The sequence below is a fragment of the Eleginops maclovinus genome, chromosome 16 (genome assembly GCF_036324505.1).
Source record: "Eleginops maclovinus isolate JMC-PN-2008 ecotype Puerto Natales chromosome 16, JC_Emac_rtc_rv5, whole genome shotgun sequence".
Taxonomy (NCBI): Eukaryota; Metazoa; Chordata; class Actinopteri; order Perciformes; family Eleginopidae; genus Eleginops; species Eleginops maclovinus.
The window spans coordinates 17,818,894-17,838,978 of NC_086364.1; the positions used below are offsets into that span (position 1 = coordinate 17,818,894).

General features: G+C 40.0%; 3 protein-coding genes across 4 annotated transcripts; all 3 read right to left on the minus strand.

Moving 5' to 3' along the window:
* Positions 1-86: 86 nt before the first annotated feature.
* On the minus strand, positions 87-5,635 carry atp6v0ca (ATPase H+ transporting V0 subunit ca). Its single transcript, XM_063903638.1, has 3 exons — positions 5,393-5,635; positions 2,064-2,247; positions 87-1,286 (listed from the first exon to the last, which is right to left on the minus strand). Exons 1-3 carry the CDS (start codon positions 5,466-5,468, stop codon positions 1,082-1,084), a joined length of 465 nt encoding a protein of 154 aa, XP_063759708.1. The 5' UTR covers positions 5,469-5,635; the 3' UTR covers positions 87-1,081.
* A 2,205-nt stretch (positions 5,636-7,840) lies between these two features.
* Positions 7,841-10,471, minus strand: LOC134877919 (zinc finger MYM-type protein 1-like). Its single transcript, XM_063903606.1, has 2 exons — positions 10,240-10,471; positions 7,841-10,120 (listed from the first exon to the last, which is right to left on the minus strand). The coding sequence occupies exon 2, from the start codon at positions 9,783-9,785 to the stop codon at positions 7,995-7,997; it is 1,791 nt and encodes a 596-aa protein (XP_063759676.1). The 5' UTR covers positions 9,786-10,120; positions 10,240-10,471; the 3' UTR covers positions 7,841-7,994.
* Positions 10,472-13,198: 2,727 nt separating this feature from the next.
* Positions 13,199-19,029, minus strand: ypel3 (yippee-like 3). 2 transcript variants are annotated; one of them, XM_063903640.1, is made up of 5 exons: positions 18,696-19,029; positions 17,041-17,165; positions 16,782-16,825; positions 15,998-16,106; positions 13,199-14,410 (listed from the first exon to the last, which is right to left on the minus strand). In XM_063903640.1, exons 2-5 carry the CDS (start codon positions 17,155-17,157, stop codon positions 14,321-14,323), a joined length of 360 nt encoding a protein of 119 aa, XP_063759710.1. In that variant the 5' UTR covers positions 17,158-17,165; positions 18,696-19,029; the 3' UTR covers positions 13,199-14,320. The 2 variants fall into 2 exon arrangements, with proteins under 2 accessions (XP_063759710.1, XP_063759709.1); XM_063903639.1 differs by having other exon boundaries at positions 17,041-17,159; positions 18,696-19,027.
* Between the last annotated feature and the right edge of the window lie 1,056 nt (positions 19,030-20,085).

Consider the following 20,085-nt stretch of genomic DNA (forward strand, 5'->3'; position numbering starts at 1 on the left):
ACTCTATTCCTATTATTGCTGCTCAGAACTAAAAAAATCAAAGGTTGTTCAATTCAAATCCTTGTAAAAAGCACAGGACAATGACATGTTTCTGGAGGAGGTTGAGTTTTATTTGGAAATCTGACAGGCATGGCTGAACAGTGAGCTCTCACCTTAAACAAAACAAACAAATAAATCAAGACAGCAGCACTACAGGTAAACGTTACTAGTGTTTCAGAATGTCATATTAAACATAAAGACACTCACACACACACACACACATTATGCACTCAGGTCATTCACACACACACACACACACACACTCACACACTGTCAACCCCATGTCAACATGTGGACATCCTCCATTAATAATCACACTACATCCAGAGGAATTCCAAGCACTTAGAACAATTACCCACAGTGCAATTAATCTAACTATACACAGATCATTTATATATTTTTTATGTATATAGGGTATTCAATAAACATTTTTCCATTTAGACAGTTTCATTAAGTCAAAAATCTTCATAACTTTTCATAAATAGTGAACAAAAATAATATGTATTGACAGCTCCTCGCCACTGTGATTCAAAAATGGTCCCCGAAAAGAACATGAAAAAATAAAATACTAGTGTGCATGATTCTTCAGCAGTCTCAAGACGGAGAGTGACAATCAAAACCACCAAACGAAAAACAGAACTCCGAGGAGAGGGGAATGGGCAGAAGGATAAACGTTGATACTCACACTCACGGCACAGACTGGTTACTACATTTACAGGGGGGTGGAGGGACTCTGGATCACTGTACATGTTAAGATCAGACAACAAATCAAGCAGACTGTCCACACATCATCCCACAACAACCAATACATCTTCATGCCCGTTCAGTACTCACGAGACCTGACACAACCGGATGGCTTTAAACAATATGGATAGATCACATCTACTGGGGAACGCGGCGGTCAAAGTCGACCGCCAACCTGTTTCTGATGCCATCCTGTCCTGTCAGACCCACGGGGTGTAATGGAAGTTAAGTGAAAATCTCCTATTTGTTCTTGCTGCTTTGATGTGGAATGAATGAGATGGTGCTTTGATGCGGACATCTATTTTGTAGATAAGATGAGGGCCACGATGAGGCCGTAAAGCCCCAACACCTCGGCGAAGATCAAGATGAGGATCATGCCCACAAAGAGCCGGGGCTGCTGGGCGGTGCCTCTAACACCAGCGTCGCCCACGATGCCAATGGCGAACCCGGCCGCCAGACCGCTAAGACCCACGCTCAGACCGGCACCGAGATGCAGGAAACTCCTGTTGGAGGGAAATGGAGAATAGAACTCCGTCATCAAAAAATATATGTCAAAGCAATCAATTTTGAGTCCCTTCTCTGGTTAAAACCCTAATATATTTAAATTGATTCATATAAAATGTTGCTGATTCACTGTGATGTCACAAGCACCACTTATGTTTGAAAATGTAATTTAAATCCAAAAGTAATTAGACTTGCATTAATAGCTTTAATAACAACAATTCATTTTGCCGGCTGGAGACATATTTGGTTTGCTTTTTTCTCAATTTAACCAGAAAAGTCCAACTTAAATACAATATCTCTACCAGGAAGTCGTGATCAGGATGGGTTGCCATTCAAAGATTTGAAAACAATAACAAACGAGGGCCGACATCAGAGAAAAACATCACCACCCAACAAGATGAACAACCTACAGGGATCAGAGGCTAAACGACTCTTAGCAACATTGTTCTGTAAAGACTGATTTGTGTATATTTTGAAAAATGTAACAAGGGTAAAAATTACAAGTTAATTATACCCTGCAGCTCATTCAAAGCTTTCAGGGCATGCAAAGAAAAAGCAAACCCTCAGGGAACTAGGTTCTGACCAGAACAAAGTAAATGTACCATTTCCAAAGAGGAAATCAATTAGGGAGTACAATACCCAGATGTTTATCTTTGATCAAATCAGCTAAAAGACCTCAAATCCATGACGTGGTCACCATTAGAAATGGTAAAATAGCTGAAGGACTGACTTTGACTTCTTTATTTTGAGGATATTGCATCTGAGGCTGATCTTACTTGTAGAGAGTGACTCTCTCGGAGATGTTGTTTGCTATCAGCACAGCTACCACCAGCCCGTAGATGGCGATGATACCCGCCATGACCACGGGGATGATGGACTTCATGATGAGCTCTGGCCGCATCACAGACATGGCAGCGATGCCTGTGCCGCTCTTCGCTGTCCCATACGCCGCTCCTAACGCTGCAGAGAGAGGAGAGAGGCCCTGTTAATTCATCAGTCCGTGTTTGTTTTTGTAAAGAATCATTAAGAAGTGAAATACAGACGGGATATGGATTTGGGTGGAGACTGTAGAAAGTTATTTATCCAGCTGATCGATTTCAATTCTCTCTTCTATCATGCTGGATCTGAGACGGTGTGTAAAGACCTGGCGTGCAGGCAAAATGAAACAGTAGAAGATACATTCGGCTGCCAGTTTTCTCCCACCAAGCCATAAATAACAGAAATTAAAGTGATATAAAAAAAAGATGCACTTGCAATTCACACTAGTGCTTCCCTTTTTAAAGTTTCCTCACAAACAATCTCTGAAGCACATTTTAAAAAGAGAATACAGATGCAATCTGGACCCTTTTTACCCTACCCAACCTGCAACAATTAAAACTTCATTACCTCAACCAAGGTTTGGTTTGTTTTTTTAGCAGGATTATAGAATAAATGACTCCCAATCACAGGGTTGGTACGCACATTATTTTGCACTATCTGTGGAGACATACAACTGATGATCACACACGGCTTTGATGACAACAGGGGGAGAGCAAATCTGAATAGAAAAATGTTACCTGCTTATCATGAAGACTAGCTGGAGCATACAAATAACTATGTCACACAACACCGACTCCTCCACTTCTCACTTGCTTATGTGGGTGTGTTGACACTTTCGCTGGCTGCGTTCTCAACGACTTCAAGTCATTTTTAAGTATTGTGTGAAAAAGCAACCCAGCATTTTCTACCACAATTTTACAAGAACATTCAATACCTTTTATCATCCACTTATGTTTCTTATTTGCATTAAAGTTCAATATATATTCTAATGCCTCCCTTTTCCAATGCATCGTAGGCTAATTCTGCAATGCCTGCTTCCCTACAGCGCGATATCGAGAGATCCTGGACCGACTCTCTTGTGAACATCAAACAAGTATTGTGAAACTGTTACAACAGCAACCATGGAGGTTCTACTGATGGGCGGGATGTTTTTGTGGCAGAAAGCTGTAAAGCCCAGATTATACTAGTGTCAAGGTGTGTCTGTCATGGAGGAAGTAGTTTATAAAATGGCCTTGAGGCCTTGCAGTGCTTTTCCTTTTGCTTCGTGATATTGTATAAGGAAACGATTGCAGAGTCAAATAGCATTTCGAGAAAAGGAATTACTTCCAGTCCTGCTCTGTTATCTTTACACTTCCTAAAAGAATGAAAAATGATTTAAAAAATCCACAGTCATCCAATCTTTAACAATTTCCTAATTTTACCTCCAATTACCCTCATTGATGTTCAGGTCCTTATGATAGCTGTGCTGTAATATATTAGGCTACAACCAATGAGAAACAGGGCTTGAACTAATCTCAAGATAAATCGTATTTACGTTATAAATCTGGGGCCTTGCTGTTCCGTAAAATAAATTCATGCAGAAAGATTAATGTCACAGTAGACCCTCGCCTCAGGTAACCTCACATACGTACGAATGCAAGTTCCTTGCAGTGTAGTATTCAGATATTAAATTAAGAATAAAAAACACTTGCATTGGACACATAAATAGACACCCTGGGTGCATGTCAAGATATACAATCTTTAAGTAAAATACTGAGTCACGCCACCCAATGGACAAACTGCACAAAGTGTCACCTGATGTCATCATCAAAGCATCAATGATTTCCATATTAAAGAGACAGCGGTTTGTGTCAGCAGGAATATACATCTCCATCAAAAATCATTTTAAGAGCAGGTGTATATTCCTCAGGGGTGCAGTTTGTAATTTGGAGGCCCAAGACAAACACCGCCTTGCTTCACTTATACCACAACTGGGATTGTTGGCATCAGAAGTGGTAGAATAAATATTCAAAACCTCTTTTCTGAAGTAAAACCATTAATTATTTATAGTAGAGCTATAAATACTGAACGCTGAAAGTCCTGCATTCAAATGTTTAGTTCAAGTTAAGAGGGGAAATTATCAGCACAATAAATGTACTTAACATCTGTTCAAAGTGGAGCTTTCAATTACAATATATGCTGGATAGCTCAATAGTTACATTGTGATCTTTTGTGAATAAAATCTGCAGCAGTAATAGTTACATTCCTCTGTCAGGTAAATATAATGTAGAGTAATTGTGAAAAATAAAATGGCAAACCCCTAAACTATTAAAAGATAAGAGCAATCCCCTGAAGTCAATTAAAAAAAACAGTGCAATATAGAAATATGAAACTTCTGTCACCTACAATATGACATATTATTAAGCCATTAAAAACAATACAATGAATGCTTCAGGTAATTCAATTAAATAAACACAAAAATATTTGCACAATTCTGGGGAACAATTTTGAAGTTATAGTAATAAAATGTCTCTTTAATGATAATGTAATATTATCCTTGCAGTAAAAGTCAACCGTGAGTAAATGGAATACATTGCTTTTGAAGGTTATTTTGGGGTACAATATGTAGGATTATTAAAATAACCCAATATTTTTCACAACTGAAAATCATAATCTGGGCCCCAGGCAGTTCGCCACCTTGCCTCATGTTAAAGTCTTCCTCTGATTTCCTCTCTGACAGATTGGCTGTACCCCGCCTCCCGCGGATGCTAAACCTGAATGAATGGACGGATGGATGTTCCCACTGACGTTAAGGCCTTGATGTGGCCCTCCTGCAACACTATACCTTACGACCAATGTGGCTGCAACCAACCCGAACAAGCATCGTATTTATTTATCTGATAATCCATGAGGACCTGCACCTCCCTGTGTTGTAAATATAATTTAATAATGATTAAACACATCCGGCTGCAGCTGCAATCTGAAACATGAAGGTCTGCGTCACCATGAAGAGCTTGATATGATATAACCACAGCTAGCTCCATGGTTAGCAGGGTGAGGAGCTTGTGGTCAGCGGATCGACGGCGGTGGAAACCTCCCCCCCCCATCCTCTCATCCCGGGCAGGTGTGTGATCCGTGACTGCCTCAGCTAACACCCAGTTTCAAGACAGCACCCGCCATTTATAGTTTTCTAATACGAATTTGACACCTTGCTAAGCTAACTCATCGATATAAAACAGTGCGAGGTGCAGATGACGGTTGGTATTGAGATGACGGTTGGTATTGAGATGACGGTTGGTGTAGTTACCGCTGAAGACCATGGCCGCAGAGGCTCCCATCACAGCGAAGAAAGGCGCGTACTCGGGGCTCTCCTCAGAAGACATTCTCGCACTTTTCTCGGGGGCGATGCAGCTACAAGGTAGACTTCTTTTTTATTTATTTAGGTTTTCCGTTGAACTACCGGACAGGTTAAAACAATGAGAGAGAAAGGAGACAAGGTAGCTGCCAGCAAGAGCACCGGTGTAGAAGAGGAAAATGGCGAAACGGAAAAAGTCACATGACCAGCTACCATCTCGGAAGGAACCATTTGTGTGGATATAGGGATGCTCGACACGACCATACTTGACATTTCAAACATTTGTTGTTTATTGCAATGTAAAATGATCCTTTAAATTACAAATGTGATATTAATTATCACAGCTATTATATTTGACACCAGTTTGTAAAAACACAATTTAGCAAACGAGGAGTTGGTACTGTGTTTGTGTGTTATGGTATGTTCTGCTGCAAGTGCACTGACTGCAGTTGAAACGCTAGTTGTCACTACACACTGGCGTATTAATTATTAGGTATCAAATAGATAGTCAAATCAACTATAAACACCGTGTTAGCTCTATAATTTGAAAAGGAACAATAATAAGATTTAGTCGAACAAGTGTTGAATAGAGGCGACCAGAAAGCACAGTTACACAGTGCTTATATCCAGCATCCGTTCATCCTACTTTAGCAATAGCCCGCACATGTTTTGTTATTATTCGTCTATAAAACAACGTGGCACGCAGATGTTGAATGATATCAACAATAGATAACGTTTCCGTGTTAAACAAACAGATACTTCCGTTTTTGAGTGATCTGGAGACACATCCTGCTGCTGCTTTTGTCAAGGTGACACTGTAAAATCTAATGTCAGCTATAAGGACATGTCCCCTCATGACATTTGTACTTTTGTTTTGGTCAGGTTTTCTCAATAGATTACATCATACCTGATCCTATTTGACCTTTTTGACACATTTTAGTTTCCTAAAAGGTATATTTCTCCCACAGCATCCCTTACTAAGTCATGTTGGTTATCACAGTTGTTATCCAGTTAAAAAAAAACACAGGGATTCTAAAACACACAAGTATACAATAAAGTAAATAATGGAGCAGTCCGCACGTAAATAATTTCTTGTTTGATTAACATTATTTGATGTCAAATCAATGTGTAAAACTGAGTTTGCATGCACAAGTACCACTTTAAATCTGTTTTGTTTTTTTGCCCGAGATGTGTTCATCTAAAGTCTATTCCACTCAAGTAATGTCCAATTAGTCAACATACACAAGTAAGACGGGGTGGCTTTGATTAGTATGGTAACCATCATAGAGAAACATATACCGGTACACACTTTAAATCCTCACCCCAAAGAGTTATGATTAATATTAATATATTGTAGAAATTGACTTGACAATAAATACTTATTACCGGATTGTGCTGTACAAATACTCCAGATACAAATATGTTCACTCTTTTAACTTACACGCTTTATTTACACTGACTTGTTTCACAGGTTTACGTTTCTGTGTCTTTACCCCAAATCCTGGTTATCAATTAGTCCTCAGATACAGCAAATGTATTCCCTGACTCTAATAGCATTCACCACAATACTAATTAATTACACTACAACTCGTATTACATTTGAGGGATTTGACTTGGTGAGGTTTGGCACTAAAACTTGCTTAACAGGAAAAGCTCAGTTTTAGAGTCACTCCAGCTCCTGAACAGGGCGTTAAAGGAATTGTATACATTGTCTTAGATGGTGGTTTATCAACTCCTTCTTTTGATTTCCTTCACATTTCATTCTAAATAAATTCAGTGTATACCTATACTTGGTGACAATGTGCATGCAGTGAGACAGAACATTGCAATATATAAAGACATATTATTAGGATTAAATAACAACAAATGTAAAAGGAAGCTTTTCAATGGTTGTCTCTTGTCTCTGGCATTTAGTTAAATTGTGTCATGAGAATGTGCTTAAATCTTATATGGGAATAAAACTGAAAGCAGACAGCAGAAAATATGCTGCAGACACACATGACTGTCAGCAGCCTCTGCATATCATAAAGAAAAGCCTTTAGTCAGAGCAATCATGTGACCTGTTCCCAAGGGCGAAACCATGTAGGTGATATTGGGGGGGTCCAAATGAGCATTGGGAAAAGCCTTCCTGCGGGGGGTCTGTGGGTCCTCCCCCAGAAGATTTTTGATTTCTTAGATGCCATTTCCTGCATTATAGTGCATTTTAGGGTGACCTGTAAGACAAATCCTAACCCCATGAAATAGATATAGAACAGTAGATTTCAGCCCTTGGTCCAAATGTGAGCCCTTCCCAAAATATTTAAAGTGAATTTTGTACAATTTTCATATAGGTCTATTGATAAAGATGTGCTTGTATAGAACATAGTTTTAAGAAATGCAGTATAATGACCAATTAACAAGTTACAATTCAAAGCTTGTTTTTTATTGTAGGCTGTCAAGTAGCAAAACACAAATACAAAATGTGCAATTGTTAACTTATTGGCTTCTTAAACAAAGATAAGTGATATTCTGATAATTAGGTCAAAAAGAGCATAGAAATATATCTAAATAAGACTTAAATAAATGCCCCAAAAGTACGGAGGCGTTCCCCATTCATTTCCACAAATCTTTGACAGATCTGTCTCCTGTCCAATGCATCCAATTTGTCTTGATGGACATGGCAAACGGCAAGATTGTTTAGCCGGGTTTGCGTCATTGATGTTCTCAGCCATGTCTTCAGGCGTCTAAGGGCACTAAAACTTCGCTCAGCCTCTGCTGAGGAGGCAGGAACAACCATGACAAGTCGCAAGAGGGCCTCCACTTCCCTAAAAAGATGTCGTACCTCTGGCGTCATACCCTTCAAAATCTCTGCTACCTCTGAGAGACTTGTACTGGGGTAGTTGGCCTTGAACATTTTCAACTGTATGTCCAAAGACATGGCATCCAACTCTGGGTATTCATTGATGAGTGTATCCATCTTCCCAGTGATGACAATGTTTTCTAACTTCTGTAGCCTCTGAAGCCCCTCTTGGCTAAAACGCTCTGAGCACTGTGTAACGACAGTGTCTAAAGTGCCAAAGTACTGCACTCTGTAGTAGTCTTGAGCCGTATGATGCTGATGCTGCATGGCTGGACCAGTGAAGCGTTTTGGGGGCATTCTCACGTGAGGCATTTTGATGGGCTGCAGGCTTACAGATGTTACAACCTGAGATGCTCTCATGTACAGCTGGCCAAAATGCCCTTCTGATCTTTTCTCCTGGATCCCTCTCTTCACATGCTCCACGGTAGCCAGCATCCCTGATGTCGTCTGTCTTCTCTGCTGCAGAGAAATGTTCAGCTCCTCCAACATCGACATCACATCTTCTGCAAGAAGAAGGCCAAGAAGTGTATTGCCCCTCAAAAACTTCTCATGAAGGCCACTTGCTTTTGCAGCCACATCCATCATGGAAGACTGAGCCATTTCCTCTGTTGCAGCAAGCACGGAGTGGTACTGATTGAGAACAGAGCGAATGGCTGGCGTTCGCACCGTCCACCTGGTGGGGCAAAGAGGCTTCAGCGATGTGTAAGGAGCTGTATGATCCGACTTCGCTATAGTTGCAAAGATGGCCCTGAACTTCATAGACTGGTGGAACAACACGCCCAATTCATGCACCAAATGAATAGCATCTCTTATGATAGTGGAGGATGCACAGGCAGCTTGGGTAATAAGATTGATACAATGTGGCCCACAGTGAACATAAACAGCCAGAGGTTGCTCCTTCTTCAGATGTGCTTGCACACCCTGCATTCGTCCCGACATATTGGCCGCCCCATCGTATGCTTGACCTCGTAGCTGGGAAAGAGGTAGATTCAGGCGAAGCAGGACATCTTTGGCTGCACTTGCGATGTTCTCTCCAGTAGTGGATGTAACCTGGTAGAGACCGATAAATTCCTCTCTGGGTTGCAAGTTTTTGTCAATGAAGCGCAGACAGAACGACTCTTGCTCGACTCCAGCTGCATCCTGTGTCCCATCAATGATGAGAGAGTACTGGATTAGGGGCAATGACAGGATCTCCTTAACGATGTCATATACTATTTTGTTGCCGATTATTTTTATGATTTCATTTAGAATTTTTGGGCTGGTGAAGTTATTGCCTCTCTGGAGCCAGCTGTTGAATTCGGCGTCATCCTCTGCTTTATAAATCATCAGTTGGTGCAAGTTTCCCTCTTTGCTGTCATGCCCCCTGAAAGCATTGCCTTGCCTTGCCAGATACATAATCCCACCCACAATCTTCAAGAGGCTGTTCCTAGCCTCATGCTGCTGTTTCTGTAATTGCGTTGAGAGTTGTGTAGTGATTGGCTGTTTGCTGTGCAGATAAGTGGTCATCGCTGCTGCATGACAGTCGCTGTTTTCATGCTGATGGAACTTCTCAAGTGCTTTTTTCCAGTTACTGAAACCTGTTGTTATGAATGCCCCATCAGCCTTACTGGCTGAAGACGATTTCTGAATTGCAAAATATTTGGCACAATAAAAACACAACACCCCCTTCAATGCCTTGCTGTAATGAAGCCACGTGTGCTTCCTAAACCAGCTGTCCTGAAATTTTAGTGTCTTTTTGGTCAAGGACTGAGTTTGAATAAAACAAGAGTTTGGCTGATGTGGGCAGCTACCAAGCTCCTCTGCATGCTGATCACTTCTCTCCCTGCCTGGGTCTGTCTCTCCTGAAAAATATATAATATGAAATGTTGACTTATACTGCTAAACTAAGCTTATTGGGTGCTTACCCTTAGTATTTATTTATGTGTTCTACAAAATTGTTGTTCTTATTCCAATATCTTACGTGTATCTTCTGAGCAGGTGCCTGTCTGTCCTCTCCCTGCAGGTGCCTGTGAATTTCCAGCCTCTGTCTCTGCTTGTCTTCCTCCACCTCCTCCTCTATCTCCAACTGTGGGTTCTCCTCCACTACCACCTCCATCCTCTCCCTCAGCCTCTGCTCCTCTATCTCTTCCTGCCTCTTTTCCTCTACCTCCTCTGTCCTCGCCTCCATCTCCTCCAGCCTCTCTGCTGTCTGTCACCTTACAAAAATATGTTGATGCATGGCATACGAACAGATTAGGGATAGTATGACTGTAGAATTGCATGGTAAGTTAAGTTGTAGCAAAAAGGGCTTGCCAAAAAGGACAAAATTATTACATCAACATAATTTATTCAACACAAAAACATGGTTGCACAATATCACATGCTCTTCCAGGATCTGACGATACACCACACAATTCCCAATTTGTGTTTTAAGCAGTAGCCTACTGTCTCTTCCACAGAAATACATGTAAATAAGTTGTTGTTATTTGTAGTACTACTACTACTACTAGTAGTAGTAGTAGTAGTAGCAGTAGTAGTATTTTAATTCATTATCTGTTTTGTTTGGTCCTCAAAATTCACTGAATTTAAACTTATGAATAAAGAAATATACTTCTTCTTCTTCTTCTTCTTCTTCTCCTTCTTCTTCTTCTTCTTCTTCTTCTTCTTCTTCTTCTTCTTCTTCGTAGTAGTAGTAGTAGTAGTAGTAGTAGTAGTAGTAGTAGTAGTAGTAGTAGTAGTAGTAGTAGTAGTAGTAGTAGTAGTAGTAGCAGCAGCAGTAGCAGTAGTATTTAATTAATATCCTAGTAGTTGTACGGGTAGTAGAAAGAGGTCTCTGTAAAACTCCATACAAGTTTGAGGAGAGTATTTATTATAGTGTGCAACACATTGCTATTGCGATATCTTAAGTATTGAGCATAATGGTACTGACTTATAAGTTAATGGTGCAGTACTTAGTTATGTTGTTTGTCCACTAGAGGGCGCTCTGAGACCTGCATAGTGGGCATGTCGAGGTTAAGCTACAATTGAGGTAGACCCAGCTAGGTAGCAGGAGATCGGGAACTGTTCCAGTCGGTGTTGTAATGTAAAGTGTGTGCTGATAATTCTGACAAGTAAATAAGTTATCAAACGGATACTTATGGAGTGAAGATGTTTTATTGGATGAAGATTCAACAGCTATATTTCTAATTTGCATTTAGTTTGGTGGTGTAGATGTATCAAATCAAATCAAATCAATCAATAACGTCCTGGGCTACTTGATGTTTTCGGGTTGCTATCGTGTTGTGGATTACTAGCTAGCTGTATTAATGTGAACCATGGCAAGATCCTGGAAGGTAGGCTAATCAACCAGTGTTTTCTTATAAGTTCTCTGCAACTGTGCAGTAGCCTAGCTCTAACGATGCGCCCTGCCACGTTGCTAAAACCTGTCTAGTGCCTAAAGAGCAGAATAAGCCTTAATGCTTTTATGAAGGGTTTCCATTCATTCATCCATTTTGCTTAGTTTTTAAAGAGGGACCCTGCACTTACATTCCTGACTGTAAAGAATGAACGAATGTCTCGTTTCTTGGGAGGGGGGGCCGTCATCCATTATGTCACCGAAGTCTAGCTCTCCGAAGCTAAGAATCCGCGACCGCAACTTGACATTCTGGGCTAAGCCAAGTTCACAACGGGGGAAGGGGGTCGCAATGTTTTTTTTTTCCTTGATTGTTTGGTTGATTCGTTCTCTTGTGTTTCCCACATTGAAAGTAAATCTGGAACAGCAAGGGACTGATCTAGGAAAAAAGGAGGACTTTTATGTCACATACTAGACAAAATATTGGAGGGGACAGATTGGTACTTTCCCAACATTGGGGGGGACGTGTCCCCCTCAATGTCTATGGTGGTTACGCCCCTGCCTGTTCCCTCTCCAAGAACAACAATCACTACTGGACTGTAAGAGGAGAAAAAGTTCAGATTTTGACATGAGAGCTTTTTTAAAAACAATTTTGGGAGATCCTTTTCTCCTGGGCGTTTTGCTGCCTCTTTTATAGTTTGAATGTTGCAGCAATTGGACGGTTGTGTGTTGCAATGTGTTGTAAGCCCAATCCATAATAAATGCTCTGAAATATAATCTTATTATGATGTCAATACGCATCATTCTTTCATTAGCATAAATGAATTTGTCTTCTATGAGTGCATATATATTTTTTGTAGCATTTGGTTTGAATTATTTGCATCTTATCATAAAGTCCCCACATCACCATCTGCTGGCTGATCCACTGACCAGTCAGAGCATCCTGTTCCTCCTCGCTGTACACGAGAGCTCTGCTAACATGTTTGTTATATCTTTTGACTTTAAATTACAAACTGTAGTTTTTACCTTCAGTTTATTTCCTCACCATTTCGCCACATGCATTAGCTAACGCCCATTAAAACAGGAAGTAAAAATGATGCTGAAACCCTCAACAGAAAGGATCCTGTTATCAAGGGTTAAAGAAAAGGCATGTATGTTGTATTTGTTCCTCCTACTGTTCTTTAGCATTTATATTTCTAAAGTCATTTTAAAGGGCATAAAAGGCAAGAGTGTATACAGGAATATACCATTATTCCTGTCACAATAACTGCTTTTGTTGGACGATATATTGTTCCAGATATAATTCCTATTAACAATAAGATTGTCCTTTTTTAGACCCTTTTATGCCTCTAATAAGATAATGGAATAAGCCTAATACAAAACAGCAATGCACTTCTAATTCTTAAGAATATTTAGACATATGAATTGGAATATTATAGTAGGGAGAAAACACTACTGCTTTTCTTTGGTCAGGTTGGCGAGGTTCTTATGTGAACAAACAAATATCTTGGTCAGCAAAAATGTTCATGTCCATATCTGGTATGATAAGTGAAATAATAAATATCAAGACAGTCCTACAGATGACCGGCAAAAGAAGACTGAACACAGGTTACACAGGTGCACACTGTATTTTAATGAAAGAGTAGGTTAAAATAATACACTTTAATGAAAGAAGCAGACATTAAAAATCACCATAAATATGCTACACAATCCTAAACACACTTTCCTCTAACACATTTGAGTAAATGTATCTGTAGGGGGCAGCTCCGTGTTAGGCTATACACACAAACACATGTAGGATAGATCTCAGCATGAAGGAAAAGTGAAGACATCCCAACTGTGCAGCAGAAACTCTAGACGTGAACCCCAGGCTAATGCTTCTCCACACCATCCAGCTAAAGACATCTCAGCACGCACACAACACACACACACACACACACACACACACACACACACACACACACACACACACACACACACACACACACACACACACACACACACACACACACACACACACACACACACACACACACACACACACACTTTAAGAATTCTTGCAGGAGACTTTTCCGGGATTTAACATCACTAATTCAACAACCTGATTGCCTTTAGCAAAATATGAACAAGTGTCACTGATCCCTTACCATAAAAGAAGCATCAATTTCACTGATAAAAAAAAAGGCCAATCCGACGCTTCCTATACCAATCTATCGCTCATCTACAGGTTGAACAGTCTTATATACTTTGCTCATTTTGGACCAGATATGACTAAATGCGCCACTTAAACTCAAAAAGGAAAACCCAAATACCTGCATCTGATGTGTAAGAAGGTCAGATTATTTGTCTTTCGCTGGCTTCGCCCCACACAGCGAGACTGTTAAGCCATCACTCAAACACACGCTTTAAAACCCAACATGCGCACACACACGTGCCTGTGTGACTACATGTCCCAGTCGTTCACACACAAACCCTGCACTCATTCAGTCCATGTCCCAGCACAACTAGCAATTGGGATAGCGATATATCAGCAAATGTGTTGTCGTGGTCGCTGGAAAAACATGAAGAACGGAAAAGATAAAAAGGCATCACATGCTATTCTTGGTACGAAGTGAAAGTGTGGCACAGCGATGGCTCGTACGCGGGATGAGGAAGCTACACTGGAACCCTTTATAGTCGAAGGGATGCAACTTTTGAAAAAAAGTCATGAAGAAAGATGAAGATTTCCCTCTCAGTCCCAGCCGTTATCCTTTATCATGTGGGACAGCTCGATGATAAACTTCCCCTCCTTGTACTTCTGACTCAGCTCGAAGGCTTGTTCCTGCAGAAAGGGAGGATTTTAAACAGTAGGTTAGAGTAAATGAGACTTACTCAATGCCTATCCAGTAAGTTTCCTAAAATCATTTGTAGACATTTCCCAAATTGCAATGCAATCTATGTCAATTAGTTTACTGAAATTACTGCTACTCATTCTTAGCCATGGTTGAGTACTGATTCGTGTTTATTTTATTACTAATGTGTGCTACTTTCTTTCTTTTGTTTACCTGCTATTCACTTTTTTCGGCAACACTGTACATTTCCCCGTTGTGGGACTACTAAAGGATTTCTGATTCTGATGTTTAAACCAGGGCTGGGAAATAAGGAAAACAATAAAATATCACTATACGTCCGAGCAGAAACCTCAATATTGATATTGCAAAAACTATGCAAGGTTGACCATTGTGGCTTTCATAAATATTTTCACAATAAAATGCAGCCTTTAAAACCAGGAAAAGACACTTATCCAACCATTTCCAAAAGTAAGACGATATTTTGTCTCATAGCAGGATTCTTTATGTAATATTCATATATGGTGCAGCCTTACTTTAAAGTTGAAACTGTTCTTTTTTTAGGCTAAATGATCACTTGGATTTTCTGAATGTCGTGTTATGCCTGCTGTGTAAAAACAAAACTCCCAATTTGGGATGAATAAAGTATACCTGATGTATTTTTAGCCAGTTTACTCATAACAATCCAATAGAAATGTCATCAAAAACCATATCATAAAAAGCTGTATTTATAGTTGTTGGTTAAGAGGTTATGATGATGCTTCTGGCTCCGTGCACATAGCTGTTTTCTCCTCAAAATGTGATTACACATTAGGACAGCTGCAGCTTAAAAGATATTATGTAAGAAATGTGATTGGTCAGATGGGCTGCTTGTGCTTTCTGTTACAAGTTTCTGATGACGGTTGAGATGATTACTGTTCCAACCTACAGTGAACAAGTGAAAGTGAATACAGGAAATGTAGAGCACATCCCCTGGAGGTAACCCAGGTTTTTCTCATGCTAAAAGACACTCATGACAATAACTCCTTATATCAATTCAAACTGATCATGGAGGGCTTTCATGATCGGGATGGACTTGAAAAAGCTCTCAAGCTCATTATTAAAGAAAATAAGCCAAAAATAACTGACTCACTTATCATTGGTTTATGCAGGGGGTCTACTTATTAAAAATGTTTTGTTTTTCACTGAAAAAGCATGTAAAAAAACCGTTTCTTAGTTAAATGTTAAATAATTAATGTTTGAAAGCCCGTATAAGACTGGTAAGCATTATTGAATGACTATTAGGATAACATTTTGAATTGCACTATGTTTGGATAAGCAGGACATCAAATATTCAATGCCTTAAAGCAGTTCTCCAAGAATGTGCATATCGCTTAACATGGCGTTGTCAGAGTAGATGAGAGAATGTAAACAGTCAGGTAATAGAAGTAAAGCATCCTGCTAATGAAGTGCCACCTGCATGTGAAACTTGACACTGAATTGTAAATCAAAACCTAAACCGTGTTACCGCCTTTCGCCAAAGATAATATCAATTTGAGAGTGAACAAGGAGGCGTATTATTCACACACGGTCAAACTCACATATTTCCAGCCCAGCGTGGTGTGACAGTTTTCACAGTAGATGTCGGCGACTGCGTGAAGTCCTGTGAGGAGCAGCCTCTCCTCCGCAGGACCACAGCCCACGTTCACACTGAAACCAAACGCAGGGTTGTCAATCAGCAGCTCCGCCGACTCACAGAAGGCGTCACGGTGATTAAACTCCTCTCATGCACTTAAGAGACCACGGTGAACCTGAACAGCACCTACTGTCCTATACATGAACTTAGAATAAAGTTATGAAACAGTCATTTCTTTCCACAAACCATTTACCTAACAGCTTCACAGAATCTATTAAATTAAGAATTTAAATTGCATAAAGTAATGACTTAATTTAAGCTGCCCCTTTTTGAGAGTTGTGAATTACAGATCCTCTAACGCGCGACTAAAGTGACCTTTAAGGTTCACTGGAAAGCAAATCAAATTATCTGCTGGCCATGAGGTTTGTGCAAACACTTCTGATACTGGGAATTTGTTTTCAGAGCGAACAGCACTGCACGTATGACACGCTGGGAAAGAATAAAGATCATAGATGCACCAACTTGTTTATTTTTCTTCCACACAGAAATAATCAAGAGGCCACTAATCTGATCTCAAAAAGACGTAGGAGGGTAAATAGCAAAGAACATTTAAAGACAGTTGTTCTTAAAGTGTACACTAACTAAAGTCCTTTCCTAGCCATCTACAAATTGATTGTGGCAACAGAAATACACTTTTGGAGTGTGCATTCATTTTGCCAATTTGTTGCATTAATAAAAAAAATACTCACACTGAGTTGAAGAGGTAGGCTCGCCCCTGACTGCCTTGAAATGACTAAAACAAACAAGAGAACATGTTATTGTGTCCATTTGAAATACGAATCAAACAACCTGAATGTATTTTTGGTTTACAAATCGTCTTACATCTCTTGGTGATTTTTTATTAGTCTTGTCAGTCCAGTTTTTCCAGTTATGTGAGAGTCATGAGGCGGTGTCTATACGTGTCACCTCAAATGACTAACAACAACAAAAGGCGGGCGGCACTCTTACCTTGGAGATGAGGTCGTCATGGTTGGCCAGATGGGCACGGCAGTGCACACAGCTGTAGCGACGGTGGCACGAGTCCAGGTACGCCTGGAACGTCTTAGCCTTTGTCAGCTTCACCATGTCTGAAGCAGGGAGAGGAAACAGGATGTTGGTTTGTTGTTGTTCTTGTGTTAGAAGTGCAGGCTACTGCTAAGACACAGTGGTTAAACATGAACTAAGGACGTCATCTTGCAGAGTTAGTGCAGCTTAACCTTTTACAACTTATTTAAGACCACATAAAAGGTAATACATAAATGTGTGTTTTGCCATCACACAGAGAGTAATGAGGGACAATGAATACCCTTTGAATGAAAACAGGTCCTATATTTTTTACACATACAGTATATTAATGTAACGACATGTTTAAACAATGCAATAGTAATTAACAATAGTTAGTTGACCTTTGATGTCTAAATCTGAAGAAGCTTTGATCGCTTTGGAATCTGTTGGCTTTCCACAGATTGGTACAGATTAATCAATATTAAATCAGATTGAGCTCTATTGGTTAATTGTGTACAGAGAATTTGACTTTGGTTTTTAAGTTGCTCTCAATGTACTTCCACACGGTTCAAAAAGCAATCAACAGTAAGAAGTGTGCATACAGCTAAGACAACAAAGCTGTGTTACATATAGGTTGAAAAACGTCTGGCCCTTTTGTTATGAAAATATCTCACTTGCAGCCCTAGTACACAATGTGCTGTAAACATGGATCTCCTTGTTAGCAGAGGTGGTATAAGTACTCAGATCTGATACTTAGGTGAAAGAAGAAGTACCAGAGTGTAAAAATAATGTGGTACAAGTAAAAGTCCTGGGAAAAGTAACTCCAGTTAAAGTAATAAAGTACTACCATCAACGTATACCAAAAGTAAAAATACTCATTATGGAGATTTCAGAATAATATTTATTACATGTGTTTATTATGATTATGCATTAGTGTGTTTATCAAAGCTGGTAAAGGTGCAGCTAATTAGAAGGACTTTGTATACTTCAGGGTAGCTTGTGAATATACTCCAGGTGCAACTCAAGTCTTATACAAGTGAATATATTTCACATCATTATTCCCAATCTGAAAGGTAACGAAATGTACACGATTTACCTCTGAAATGTAGTGGAGTAGAAGTGCAAAGGAACTAGAAACATTGAAATAATCAAGTGCCTACAATTTGTTTTGTACAGTACTTGAGTAAATCTACTTAGTCACTTTACACCACTGCTTATTTGACATTTTGCTAAATCTAACATTGAAAGCAACATATGACAAAGCATGCACTGTTTTTAAACCCCCCCTGGTTGAGAACCATGCTGGCAGCTTGCTTCCTGGTTAAACATAGTTTGCACAAACAATCCTCAGCTCAGTAGTTAGATGCAATCAGTTAGCCCAAATCCTAGTCTCTGCAACGTGTAATGCCACATTTAAGCAGTGTTCAGCCCTGTTGACCGGCTGTCAGTAGCCACATAAGGACAAAAACGGCCTCCTGCATCTGTCAGCTAACAGGCCACTGGTTTGGACCTAGCTTGCATGTTAGCCACCATGCTACCTCCGCACAGCAACAACACACACACACACACAGAAGCTATGAGGCGCATTGCAGGATATTCCACGTTACGTGTCGACTCACTTGATGATATCGAAGCTCCTCACAGTATATACAGCGGCCCAATGTGGATGACAAGCATAAAATCATCTAATAAAAACAGGTTTATTGTGGTCGCTTTTGTCCAACGGTCGACCACGCGCTGACGGTTCGGACAATAAAGACAGCCTCCGGTCGTTTACCCGCGTATCTTTCTTTGAATATGAACCAGCTTTAAAAGCGTTTTTCACGGCCTTTGTTAAAAACGGGAGCAGGAACCCGACAATGCTGGCAGGCTGACAGGGTGATGACAGTGCAGTGGCCCCGGCGGGAGAAATATTTGGTTTGTTTATGAAAACACTCAGAAGAGGAAGTCTGGAGACTGCAAAACAAATCCCTCTCAACCAATGGGAGGCCGCCTGTGACGTCTAGAATGTGGGTCAACCAATCAGATTGCACTTCACATGAGCCCCTTTATGGCTATCAGCTTGATTGTTGGTACAGTCTCATAATGCTGTTACAGGGTTATCGTTTCCTGCTCTGGATTTAGGATACAAGTCATAAGGACTGATTTCAAACTTATCAAACTATGTAAGGAACAACTATTTGCAAGACTTAGAAAATCTTGCACAGGACGGATGCACTACTGTCTTGAGGCTTTTTGCCTTCCATTTAAATGTATGCAGTAACTGAAAAATAATAAGTTTAATCATCAACGTATGAAGTTTAGCATTGTTCTCTGTGTATCGCCAGTTACTATTTTTTCTAAAAAAAAAGGTATCAATGTTTTTAGTCGTAACATATGTGAAACCAAAACCACTTATTGACAACAAACTCTATATTTCAGCCCTGGCTGTGTGATGACACAAGTCTTACTTCTCTTTTGGGTCACTTGATCACTATTTGCATGCTGATCCACTTATATTCCTATAACTCACTGCAGAGCCAAGCAGGTCAGAAAAATACAGCCTTTGTTTCACCAACAGACTGATTGATTATTATCGCAGCGGTGTGGCTGGACTTTGACCGTAGCCTGGGAAAACAAGGACACCGGTGAAGCTAACCTGCACATAAAGCCTCTGTTTATATTTGCCTGTATTATAAGTGACTGTATTTAACACAGAGGCACAACAGAGTGTAAATACCACATTAAAAACACTGTGTGCAACTACAGTGACATATACTGTATCAAAAATGTGACCTTTGTTTTGCTTTAATGTTCAACCCTTTGTGTAATTTTGATAATAACAGCACAGAGAAAGAATACAAACGCATCACTTTTTCTCAAACAAATCAAATTATGTCAGACAATTAGACACAGCCCAAACAAGTCCACGTTCTCTCTGTTATCTTGAGGCTGTGCAAACACTCCTGAAACATCTTAGAAACACTGTTGCACAAACTGACAACTGTTACAAATGAGAGTTCCTGTGTA

Coding starts and splice junctions, on each gene's coding strand:
- LOC134877919 (XM_063903606.1), bottom strand. CDS start 9,785: ATGACCACTTATCTGCACAGCAAACAGCCAATCACTACACAACTCTCA.
- ypel3 (XM_063903640.1), bottom strand. CDS start 17,157: ATGGTGAAGCTGACAAAGGCTAAGACGTTCCAGGCGTACCTGGACTCG. Junction 16,826..17,040: donor ATGACGACCTCATCTCCAAG/GTAAGAGTGCCG, acceptor TGTTTGTTTTAG/TCATTTCAAGGCAGTCAGGG. Junction 16,107..16,781: donor GCCTACCTCTTCAACTCAGT/GTGAGTATTTTT, acceptor GTTTGGTTTCAG/TGTGAACGTGGGCTGTGGTC.
- atp6v0ca (XM_063903638.1), bottom strand. CDS start 5,468: ATGTCTTCTGAGGAGAGCCCCGAGTACGCGCCTTTCTTCGCTGTGATG. Junction 2,248..5,392: donor TGCGGCCATGGTCTTCAGCG/GTAACTACACCA, acceptor CTCTCTCTGCAG/CGTTAGGAGCGGCGTATGGG. Junction 1,287..2,063: donor GAGAGAGTCACTCTCTACAA/GTAAGATCAGCC, acceptor TCCCTCCAACAG/GAGTTTCCTGCATCTCGGTG.